Source organism: Drosophila tropicalis, unplaced genomic scaffold (assembly GCF_018151085.1).
Source record: "Drosophila tropicalis isolate 14030-0801.00 unplaced genomic scaffold, ASM1815108v1 contig_845, whole genome shotgun sequence".
Lineage (NCBI taxonomy): Eukaryota > Metazoa > Arthropoda > Insecta > Diptera > Drosophilidae > Drosophila > Drosophila tropicalis.
In genome coordinates this window covers 5,795,667-5,808,799 of record NW_027173338.1, presented here as the reverse complement: position 1 = coordinate 5,808,799, position 13,133 = coordinate 5,795,667, and the positions used below count along the sequence as shown (strand labels likewise).

Below are 13,133 nucleotides of genomic sequence, written 5' to 3'. Positions count from 1 at the left end.
TTTCCTTGCCGAGTGTCGAGGATGTAAGCAAATGTCACATGTGTGAATACAGATCTAGGATTGGGCTGTTGTCTTAATAAAAGATTTCTTTTTAAGGTTTAGATATTGCATTCGATTGTCTATTAAATAATTGTCTTAAGACTCGATAAAGGTTTCAAAAGGTTTCTGTAGAAATTTTATGTAGCATACTTATCTGCTGCACTCTAGCTTCGCCTTGCCAATTTATAATGAATGTTACTTTAAAGTTTTTTCTTTCTCTTTCTCTCTCTCTTTAGTTCTTTTGTTTAGTTTTCTAGATTTTTTGTTTGAATTTTATTTGTCCAGCTGTTTGAAATTTGCGAGCCGCCTGTGGGCAGCATATCTAATTGCTACCTTGTCGCAAATTCAAATGAAATTCAATTAACACCGAATCAACAATTATATAACAAAACTTTAGATACCTGCCTCCAAACATATATATATATGTATGTATGTATGTATGTATATGTATTTGTAGTGTATATTAACATAATTACAAAAAGAACAGGCACAAATGGCGCCACCTGGCGGCCTCTACACACAATTAACATTACTTAAATACACATTAAGGTTAAAGACGCGCAATTTTTTCATGTTTTGGGGCTATTTTTTGAGGGAGACTTGGATGATGTGGAAGTTTGGATGAAGGGCGGCTATAAAAATTGCGTGACGCACCCAAAAGAAAGCACATTTCAACACAACAAAACAAATGAAAGAAATGGAGGAGGTTAGGAGAACTGCCAGAAGGAAACCAGTCAGAGAAATCACAATCAGAGGAACAACGACGAAACGGAAGGGCAATGAAAATAAACACAGTAATTAAGTTAATGAGCATTTTGAGATTTATTATTAATTTTTCTTCACATTATTTCTTTCACTTTTTCATTTTTCCATTTCTTTTGTTCTTGTACGTTTTGTTATGTTGTTTTTTTTTTTTTTTTTGATTCGTTTTGGTCCCAAAGCAAATTATTTATTATAACTATTTGCAGTTCTTCTTGCAAATTTTTGTGCTAATCTGCATAAATTTCTTGCAAATATACATATTTTAGTCATTTTGTGTGAATATGTGAGTGTGTGTGTGTTCTTAATTGCTATTTAAATGCTTGAAAATTATTTTAAATGTTCTACGGCTCAGGGGCATTTTACTTGAATCGTTTGTCAAATTGTTATTTAATTTATGACTAACCATAAAATCACAGTGCCTCAGAAGTCACATTAACATTTTGCCATTGTCATTGCTGTGATTATGCCATCATCATCATCATCATTATCATCTTCCTCTTCGTCATATGAGGAAACTCCAAAGCCAAAAAAAGACCATTTAGGATTCGTGCTTTCATTTTACGATTTCACATTAAAGTTTATAACCCCAGGAAAGGCAGTTTACAAAAAAAAAAGAAATAATAAGGGAAGTAGACGGTATTTTAAGTAGACTGCCATCTTTGTTGTACCCTGTACCAGAGAGATATGTGGTTCGAAATTCTACTTACTGTATCTAGAATAGAATCATCAGACGTAAGTGGTCTTTAAATGTACCTACAATATACAATTATTAAGAATTTATAATTTTGTTTAATTTCGACAATGTTTATAACTATTTACCATATGAATCTTATTTGAACGCTCAATGTCAATGAATCTAGTAATCTTTGCTAAATAGCAACCTGACAAATAGTTTGTTTAATTTGCCTCTGTTATAAACAGAGAAAGTAGTTTCAATTGGTCATGAGTACCAACCATTTCTATATAAATGTAGATACTTGAACAGCAATTACCCAGCAAAGAGATGTGCACCCTTTAAATAAAGATATTCTTTGTGATAAACAACTAATTATGGTCGGTTACTAATGATGCCATAAAACAAAATTTGAATAAGCTAAACCATTTCACTAAAACTCTTGGGCTATATAAGGAACTAATTTCTAATACTATTTCCCAAATCATTTACGAAGACAACAAAAAAAAAAAAAAGGACAAAAAATCATTAGCCCAAGTCTTACTAAAAGAACGATAATGATAATGATGAGACCCAAAAAGCGATTAACAGTACAACAAGCCTATAATCAAATTGCCACAGCTTAGTCAACAACAACAAGAACACGAAGAACCACCAGGACAACGACCAGGACACTAATCACCTGAAAAGAGGAGATATCAAAAAGAATATTCACACACACTTCTATGTGTGTTTTGTGTGTGTGTGTGTGTGTGTGTACTGCTTTCCCCTGTTGTAATAATCAGGCTGTCAGGGGGACTCGTGTGTGTCGCTCATTCGCTCTCATCGTGTAAACAAAACTACAATTAATCAAAGATTTTACCTAACGGGACTTTATTACACGCAGCTTTGGTTAATTGCATAAATAAAACTCTAATGTTTTGGGATGATGGAGACAACAACAACAGCAACAACTACAGCAATAACTGGCTTAATTAATCCTCCACCCAACCTCATGCTCCCAATGGAGTCGGCAAATAAATAATAAAAACCCAAATTGACACACATACAAATAGGCAAAGAGAAATAAGGGCGATAGATATGTATGCAGGGGTGAATTGAGGAACAAATGACAAAAAGAGACATAAATTGGCCACATGTAGAGAAGAACTATTTGGCAATTGGTATGTAAATACTTTAACATCAGATTCAATATAAACTAGAAATTAATTTTGCTTAACTTTCTAATAGAATTGAAATACTTTCATTTGCTGAAATAAAGAAAGTTTGCATGTGCGGTTAACCTAAGGTCACCATCCAAATCAAACCGTTTTCCAATCTGAAGTATGAATCTATCTAAAGATACCATAACTAAATTGTGCTGAGCAAAACAAATATTACAGCGGCTGGTGGATTGACTATGATGAAATGAAAAATATATTGTTTCCAATTTATTGCAAACCCTTATACATTTGAAATCCACTCCTGTCTGCATATGTACAAAAATAAACAGGGTGTGGTATAAAAAGGGGCAACAAACTGGTAAACAAGGAAATGCAAGAAGTTAGTTCTACGTTAGTTGAAAACGCTGTTTGTAGATGAGACACAGGACAATCGGGAGGCAGGGAAATGCGGCAAAAAGTCATTACAAAGCAAGGCTAAAGGTTATCGTATTGGCTTGGTGTAGACCTTTATTAATATGCCATGTTGGTGGGTGGAGTGGGGGGTTGGTTTGCTTCGGTCAACCGGATATACACTTCCACATCCACTTATATGAACTGTCCATGCTTTGTAATTAAAACAATTATAATTGCCAATGTTGAGAATGTGAGTGGTAAATACACTGAGGAAAATACACAAAGAAATCGACATCTATTTATGTTCATGCATTCTGATGTTTATTGGGTGAGTCGTAGCTCAAAATATATCGTCAACAAACAATTATCCTGCGTATATGTATGTATGTCTCTTTTTTCTGGTCCTGACGCTCATATAAATCACGCCTATTAAACCGCTTTGCTTTCTTTTTTTTTTTTTGAGGAACAACTGAGGGTTATACAGGGAAAGGAAGTGAAAGTGAAGGTTGAGAAGGTATACTTAACGTCCGCGGCAATCTTTTGTCTCTATATTGGAGACCCATGGAATGGGATTGATGTAGATATTCGACACTGTGCCTCGCAACGTATCAATGCCCTGATTGAGAGGCACTGGCTTCGGACGATTGCTCGCTTTTTTCATCCACTTGTTCCAAGCTCCTTTAGTCTTTTGCAGTCGCTCTTGCTCCAATTTTATCTTACGCTCCTCCTGCTGACGTATACGCTCACGTTCCTGCTGTTGTTTTTCAACCTTGACACGTTCCCACTCCTTGAGACGCTTCTTCATCATCTCTGGCGTTTCTCTGCTAGGCGGTGGCTTAACAGATCTCAACGAGTGTGTGCTAGCAAAAGACGAGGTACCACCACCCATTCTTACTCGAGAAGAGACGCTACCTTTGGCTAGGGGAAAATGGTACGTTAATGAATGATTGAATTAGATGCTGCAATTTCTAGTGCCTACCATTAATCAAATTCATTGGCTTAGATTTTTTCTGTTCCTCCTTGCGCTTGCACCATTGTTCGAAGTGTTCTTTGGAGAGACGTTGACGTAGTGCAGCTTCGGATTCTTTTTTCTCCTTTTCCATTTTGGCTGCTTGTATCTTTTCCTGCTTCTGGCGTTCTTTACGGGCAATCCAATCCTCATAGGCTGACTGAGAGACGCGCTCTTTCTTCCCATCCAGGGTCTTATAGTACGTAGAGGCTTCAGAACTACAGCTACCCAGACTTATAGAAGGCACCATATTACCACGATTTTCTGTCCAGCTTGAACCTGATACCGAAGAAGCGTCAGTTTTACGCACAGAAGAAGCACTGCTCACATCATAAGTGCGATTGGTCAATAGAGGGTCATTTTTACTCTCCACTTTTCCAACAAAGTAAGTCTTGGCACTCTGGGCATCAACAGGTGTTGCAGGAGTCGCCGGGACGTGAATACTCTCAAATGAACTGAGACTCTGAGTATCCTGATTATTATCCCAAATGGTATCGGTTTCTGTATCAGATGCCATTGCATGCTCCTCAACAGGGACGGCTCTTGGAGTTGGACTCTTAAAGGTTTGCAATTCCAGATCATCTTCATCATCAATATCAAGGTCATCCAAATCAGCCAGTTCTGCCTCGATGCTATCTTTTAGAGTTTGCTTATTTTCTCGCTCCTGATCTTCCCTTTCGCAATCATCCAACTCATTGCAAAAATCCATTATGGTATCCTCATTGGTGTCCAAACTGTTGACACTTCCCATCTTCTGGGGCGCAAAGGTGTAACTTGTTTCTGCATCAGTGTCTGGATCCTCATCTAACTCATCAATGTCCTTCTCTTCCTCAACATCATCATCATCGTAGTCGTCGATGTCATTTTTCGTGTCCTCTCCCACATAACGCACAGTGGGTGGCGAACGAATGGTTCGATTAGTGTAACCCATCATCGTATCTGTGTCATCATCATCGCTTATATCTGTCATGGGCCTGTTCTTCGTACTCGAACCACGACCGGACAATTGCTGACGCTCAACTAACTTGCCCTCCGTAGAACGGCGTGCTACAAAGGCCATTTTCTTAGATATTTCTACAGAAGAGTTGGAAATGTGAGAATGATAATACTATAGTTTATTCTGTGTTGACTGTTTCGTATAGACTAGCATATTTTAGAAAATTCGCTCAATCGAGAGTTCCAACAATCAAAGCAGAGCTTACTAGAACAAATACTTAAATCGTGTCGCAATCATGTGATAACTTTGAAGACAAATAATGATATCACAGTCTTAAGTCACTGTAATAACCACTTCTACTTATCACAAAAAGAAAGCGATCTTAAGAAAATAAATCGGAATTTCATTGGTTTACCATATAATAATCTCATTTAGTCACTAAAAAAATGTGACTTGTTAAATTACCTTTAAAATAGATGCCCAGGGATTAGTTTCAATTGCTTGAGATTTCTATCTCTTGCAGTGTAAAAACGCCTAGCAGTTACTATGTCGTCAACATAAACCCACATACACAGATACATACATACATACATGCACCTACAACACCACTAGCTAAAGTAAAAATGAAAACATTTTAACTAATGACAAACAATTACTTAAACAACGAGTCGAACGGTGAACGGAAAACTGCGAATGGCTCACACTGTAGCAACGAGTGGAAAACAGGCAACAAGGACGACGACGACAAGGACAACAGCAAAAAAGGTAATTAAAACTATACAGCAACACACACAGACACACCACCCATACAAGGAGTAAACTTCAGGACAATCTTTTCGTAGATGTGTTTGGGTGTTTAAGCGGAAAGTTGTCGACTCAAAAATCGTTTGTTCTTCAGCTTTCTTCTGCATGTGTGTGTGTATGGGTGTGTGTAATGAGCGGACCCTTTTCATTTTTAATGAGAACCACACGAGCTCAGGTGTAATAAAAAATACTTATCGTTTTTCTCAGACTCACACACACAGACACACACAACATTTGATAGACATAATGAAATGATTTTTTATGTTCCTTAATTGTTGTATCGTCTGCCAACATCTTGATGCCTGGTGGAAGGGCCTTGGAAAGGAAAGCCTTTAAATTAAAACAAAAACAATTAATGTTGGTGGCCTTTTCTACGAGCTGCCAAATGACTTGTCAAAAAGGGGGCGTGTCTATGGGTGTGGGGGGATTGCGTGTGTGAGCTATTTCTGGATGTCAGTTAAAATGTTATATGTCTTCCTTTCTTTGTTCTTTTTTTTTTTTTTTTCGAGGGAAATTGGGTCAGCCGAATGTGATAAAACACATAGTGGTTAACCTTAAAAAGAAATAAGTAGAACCATCAAAAGCTTAGACAAAGGCAGACTTTAATGATGGAATAGTGATAGAATTGAAATTTTCAAATTTAAATGAAACACAAACATCCTAACCTAAGAATGTTGCATCACTGAAACAGATTAAGTGGAGAGATTTTTGTGACTTTTGCACAAAATCATGCTTATCTCATATAACTAGTAGCGGATGATGCTCTTTTTAACAAAGAAATTAAATTTTCTATATATCTTTTCGAAGTATTTCCAAGCAAGGACTTGGTAAATTTGCATTCCTCTTTCGATTTCGATTTTCATTAAACAATTCACTTAACAAAGGTTAAAGAGAATATGAAATTTGTAGTTTAGTCATATAGATTATTATAAGGTTAAAGGTTCATCTCCGTGTAGTCTGTGAACTCCTGCAGATGTCACTCTTTGGGAAACATTTCCTATTTTAAAATGAGGAGTATAAAGTGTATTAATTATTTAGGTTTCATCAAGTTACAGAAATGGAGATGAGAAACCTGTTTTAGAAAGTAAAAACTTAAAGTTAAATTACCCGAAATCGGGCTTAAAGCTATAAATAAAAGTTTTGCGGCAATTTGTGAGAGTTTTATTTACCTTTAAATCTATTTGTCTATTTTAATTAAAAATTATTTATAGATAAAAACTTTTTTGTCAATATTTGCATAACTGTTGAATAGCCTAAAGTAATAAAATCATAAACAATCAATTAAATTGCAAAGAAAAACTATGAAAAATTAAAAATTGAAAGTAAGCAAAACCAACAGGTTGCCATACATATACACACACAGGCACACACACAGATTTATATATATGGGCCAATTACAAATTTTCAGCACGCACTCAAATAACTTTTCATTTTTTCGCTTTTGTTGGCTTTTTTGTTTAATTATAATTTCATTGTTTTTACTTTTCACTTTGGTATTTGCCCGGCATGACCAATGCCCATTGATTATGATGCGTTTGCTTCTCGTGGGTCGTCAGCAACAGGAGCGGGCAACACGTTTAATTAAAAACGTGACAATTTTACCTGTGGCCAATGTGGCACATATTTCATACGCCATGTGTTTGACCAATTCCAATAATTTTTTGTTTAAATATTTAAAAAAGGGAAATGCGAACGCATCTAGCGTGTTATTTACATTTCGAAACATTTTCGTGTTGTATTACATTTCACTTTCGTTATCCACAGAATTTAATTAACTCATATACATAGAGTGAAGAAGAATGGATGGGTGAAAAGGCGATTCGGGGGCTAGTTGAATTGTGTTTTTATTCAATGAAGCGGTAAATTGATCTGATTAATTTAAATCGTTTTAATTATTTATGCAAAAGGCGTGATTCCAGAGTAAATGGCAGTCTATGCAAGAACTTACCATTAATCCTAAAACGTTTCTAAAACACTCTGATTGGTCCCTTGAAAGGAGTATTGCCCGACTGCATATATACTTTTACGTTTTATTTGTTGTTGTTGTTGTAAATGTAAAATCGTGTTTAATCTGACAGGTTTTTAATGGAAAATTGAAGACCTACTAAGTAATTATTATATTGAACTCACATTTAGATACAAAAGCCAAATGAAATGCATTCTCCCATCTCTCTGGCCCATCTCAGAGATTAATTCATTGAAATCATTTGACACCTCACGCACCTCAAGACCTCAAGACCAAACCAGACAGAACTTCAACAACTTCAGTCCTCAGACCACAAACAAATCAGTAAAGTAACCAACCTAAAAGAAGAAAATACAGCACAAAAAAAGAAGAAAAAGACAAGTAATATAAAACGCGACAACCTCTAGCCGGAGGGAAAGGCTAAGTAAGTAAATCAATTTACCTAATTGACTTATGAGCCAAAGGACGACAAAGTTTCGACAGTTTCATTTGAATGAATGAATGAATAAATGTCTATTAAATTAGCTGCACTTTAATTTGTGAAATGAAGCTATACATTTGGCTTTTAAGGGCAATTGAATTTGTCGACTAGGGGTCAATGTTTATCACTTAAAAATTCTTCGATCACGACAGAATACCAACAATTTCTCATTTAATTTATAGCTTGAAAACACTTGTAACTACAAGATTACTATGTATTAAGAAACAAATGTTTTTAAACACTGAATAATTACATTTGGGGTCCATTGATAAAATTTAGAATCCTGGAATGTTCAAACTGATTGACAATAAGCTGCCGAACCTTTCCTCTATAATCTGTATTATTCGATTGAAGGTAGAAACTTAATATTAACTATTAAATTATCCTTCAGCACTGCATTATGAATGTTTCTTAATTGAGATACACAAGTCCTTGAGCTCATTCGTTCACAAAAGCAAAGGGCTCTGTGGTCCTCGCACTTCTTCTTGGATGTAAGAAACTGCTGTACGCAGATTTTATGCTCAATATCCGTGTCAGAAGCAGAGCATAACTTTTAACTTCAATTAGTCCAAGCCACTGGCAGGTGACTTGTCATATTTAATTAAGAAACTTTTCAACAATTGCTGATGAAATATTGCCGACAACGCGACGCTTTTAGCGCCTTATCAATGAGAAGCTCTAACAAATTTTTGAATTTTCATTGTCGTTGTTTTTTTTTTTTTTTGCTTTGCTTTTGATTTTAGCCTGGTTGTAAGGGGGAAAGAGAGGTAAGAGGTGTAGCATAAATTTAATTTGACATAGTTTTGAATCGGCTTAGATTGCAGACACAGAGCAGACATATACATACATACAAGCACACACCAGCACAGGACACAGACAGAAGAGTTAACCACACACACACACACACATGCAGCCCAATGAGTTTCTTACAAAAAGGGATGGAGAGTTAGGGGGTGGATGGTTGGCAGTTACAGTTTGGCCCTTAAGCCATAATTGGTTGCGTCAGTGCATAAGTCACAAGTTCGTTTCAAGTCCTTGCCTTGGTTGTTGTCGTCGCCATAACGACATACAGAGGCAGTCACACCCTCCAGCCTGAAAGTATGCTGCATTTAAATAAGATAAATGCAAGCGCCCACTAATTGAATTGCTGACAAGATTTGTTTCATGCACACACACACATCTATGTATGCGGGTGTGTGTGTGTTGGCGTGTGTATACCAACGTGTATAGGCGAATGAAATTTTGGTAATTAATATTTTCACGTAAGCGGAAATGTGACAACATACAGCCAACATAAGTTTATTTAACTAGCTATCTGGTTGACTAAACTTTCTCTGTTTTTGTGTCTAGTCGTTGTTAGTTGAGTTGTCAACTGAGTTAGTTTTGTGTCGCTTTAAAGTTTTAGTGGTTTGAACTTTGTTGAACCATTCTAATTTATCTCCACAATACACTGGTCCCAAAGCCAATTGAAATGCTTGAGATTTGGAGTTTGACAACCATGTTTAAAAGACTAATATGAAAATTTAGAGACACAACACTTTAATCTTCAAACTAAACAAAAGATATTCCAAAGCCCAATATATGAAAGTTTTCGGCATTTTTACCACTGTGCACACTCTGTTAAAGCTAAACACCCAAACACTGATTTGAGAATGTTGCGAGTGATATGAATATGATTTCAATTGCGCAAAGAAAATCAAACTTCACCAAAATCTAGCAAGATCTTTTAATACTAAACTTCAAATAAAAAGGCATCTACTTAGCAACGCGCTGAAATAAACTCTTTGTGGCACCACAAATTAAGATAATTTGTTGATTATATTAATTAGCAAAATATATTTTACCCCTTTCCACTGTCCATTTGGCAAATGTTTTTACCTTTAATCTCTTAACCTCGCCATTAATCTCAACTTTTGTATACTTTCCACGGTTGAGGCCATTTTAATACTTTTAATTTTGCATGTTTATAAAATAGAATAAAAAAAACTCTTTAACTGCAAACCGAAACCCACACATTAGACCAGACAGTCAGCGCAGTAAGTACCCGCCACATAAGCCAAACAAAAAATAAAAAGAAAGAGAAATTTCCGACAACTGTACAAGTTCAAAAAAGTGAGACCCAGGTTACCCTTCCTTATACCTCACCTCCTTCAACTGCTTAGCAAACACTTTGAACTGCCCTTCTATTTGCAAACCCTCATTTCGCCTTCCTGAACAGCAAATTCAGGACTTGCATTGGCCATGCCAAGTCCAGGGGGAAAAATACGAGTATAAGCTGAAATAAAACTGATTTCATTACCTTGATTAGTTGGTCTTCTCAGGTCTGTCCTGTTCTGTCTATGACTGACTGGCAATCCCTTCCACAGTCTATTTGTTTGCTGGCAAAATGTTTTTTACTACTTCCTTTTGCCATCCCATGGATGCGCTTATGATGGAGGATGGCTTTTGGCCGCCATTTTGAGTTCAATGCAAACATTAACCTCATTAGCATTTCAGTAACTGAATATTTAGATATACACACGTTTATCGGAGTCAGCGAAATATACATGTTTTATGTTTTTAATGGATTAGTTGTATTAACTTAATCTAATTGACTGACTGAACATTGAGACAAGCAAAAAATAAATTCAATTATAATATAAGTTGCAAAAATAATATTAATATGGCTAATTCAATATAATTTTTGTAGTTTAATTTTTACAAATTAACCAAGTCCATTGATTTGGATTTGATTAATATTTACTTAACATGAAACTACTTTGCAATGAATTATGTATAACTTTAGTAGAAAGATGTAAATTCTACATAAGAATTTAATTTTCAAGGTCTTTGCCGCCTCTAACATTCTCTGACAGCAAAACTTTCTCACAAGTCAACACTAAAAAATTGAAAGTCAAATAAAACACCGTCGCACCATTCCATCAAACCCACACACATATTCACATTTCTAAGTTGGCCCTGAAAACCTCTTGAGAATAAGAGAGGCTGAGATGCTGCCTATCTGAGTCATGTCAATGGATGTAGGTGAAATGTATCTTTCACGCTCAATTTATTTGTAATGATGTCGACAGCAGAACTCTGCGAAAAAAAAAATAATGTTACTAGGCCAACGAAGAGCAGAAAAAAAACACACAGAAACGGCACATTAGTGCCCGCAAATCCCAATCATAAAGAGCGAATGTGGCACGACTTTTTCGCGAACGCATTTTTCATGTCGAAAATCGTGGCATGGCAAATGATGTCCTGGGGGAGTGACCTAAAAAAAAGAACGAAGAAATGTCCGCACGGGCATGGCTAATGAAATAAACATGTTTATTAGATACAAATGCGTATCATCAAGGGTCCTTCTACACGACTTCATGTTTTTCCCTTTTTTTTTTTCCCAAACACTTTGGATTTTGTTTTTTTTTTGAGAGCGCAATGTTTACACGGCGTATGATTAATATTAAGCATAGCTCTATCTTGCACCTGTCCGCTTTGTAATTAATTGAATTATTTTTCTCAGGACGTGCCCCCTAGAGATAAGTCGACCGTTGTCTCCCATCGCATTATAAATGCAAAAGGCATCAAAAATAGCGGAAATGCAATTAAAATGTGCAACGGACTCCCGTTTACATACTCTCTCTCTCTATTTCTCTTTCTTGTATTTTTTCTGTCTCTGTTTCTTACTCCACTTTTGCTCTTTGGGGGGCGTTGGTCTGTAAGTGTGGCTAAGCGCAAATTACCAACAGCTACTTAGGCACTAAACCAGGAGAAGAGAGAGGGAGAGAGAGAGGGTGAAAAAAATGAACCTAGCAATGAAATGCCGTGAGAGAAATGAGAGCTCTATTATGCTTAATTAAGTTTTTGCTTTGCCTCTTTTTTTTTTTTTGCTCTATGCAAGTTGGAAAGAAAGTTTCTTGAACAAGGCTTAGTTAGAGCCATAGAGGAGAGATAGTGTGAAGTGCTCTGGAATTGTTTGTATGCCTTGCTTAAGTGCAATTGAGGACAGAGAAGTGATGGAACTGTAGTTGCAGACTGTTTGAGTTAGTTAAGAATTGTTCTACAACCGATTGTTACTCCAACGACAGCTTCAATTAAGTCAAATGTAAAGTTTAATATTCCACCATTATACTGAAACAAGTACTCTTTATTTTTCACTGCCTATGAACAGAGAGAGTTGTAAGCCAACTGTGCAAATACAACGACCAATTAAGAATTTGTTTACTAATCAAGAGACCCTCTAGATTCAAGCCAAGATCATATAACTTCATTCTAGAGACTTCAAGGTATAAGAAACTTCAATATTTCTAATAAATGAAATGATTTCTCATTAAAAACAAATAATACCTTATTAAAGGAATAGGAAAACATAAAATTAATTAAATATTGATAAGACTGATTCTTGATACTATAAAAATATAAAAATGTTTAAATCTGGGAGATACAAATAGAAAATGTTAGCTAATACTCACTTATAACAGAAGATACATTTCTTGATCTAATTCCATTCTATTTCTCTTAAATATTATGTGTGATATAATAAAATTTGACTTTAATATCATAAGCCAAATATCAAATAAGCTTTCTCTTTTACGATTAGCTTTTAACCAAAGCAAATTGCGTAAAATGATTTAATTAGAATCTCCAAGCACGGCATAAATTCAATATAAATTCAAATTTTACAATAGTCATAGAAACGACTATGTGTGGCGTGTGTCTGCGTGTATGTCTGGGTGTGTGTGCGTATGTGTGTGGGCGACAATTTCAAATGCGTAAGACAAAAGTCAATTTGTTGTAAGCAGGCTGAATTCACAGCAAATGTGCGAGAGCAGAAACATATAAACATAACCATGAAAGATATTTGTTATAATAACATACGTGACCATATTTACAAATTCCAAATCAAATTCACAGGACTACAGTG

General features: G+C 35.7%; 1 protein-coding gene across 2 annotated transcripts; it reads right to left on the bottom strand.

Moving 5' to 3' along the window:
* Positions 1 to 3,328: 3,328 nt before the first annotated feature.
* Positions 3,329 to 7,852, bottom strand: LOC137580983 (uncharacterized). Of its 2 annotated transcripts, XM_068295133.1 has the most exons (3): positions 7,729 to 7,852; positions 4,010 to 5,113; positions 3,329 to 3,948 (listed from the first exon to the last, which is right to left on the bottom strand). In XM_068295133.1, the coding sequence occupies exons 2-3, from the start codon at positions 5,097 to 5,099 to the stop codon at positions 3,551 to 3,553; spliced, it is 1,488 nt and encodes a 495-aa protein (XP_068151234.1). In that variant the 5' UTR covers positions 5,100 to 5,113; positions 7,729 to 7,852; the 3' UTR covers positions 3,329 to 3,550. The 2 variants fall into 2 exon arrangements, with proteins under 2 accessions (XP_068151234.1, XP_068151235.1); XM_068295134.1 differs by lacking the exon at positions 7,729 to 7,852 and having other exon boundaries at positions 4,010 to 5,187.
* Between the last annotated feature and the right edge of the window lie 5,281 nt (positions 7,853 to 13,133).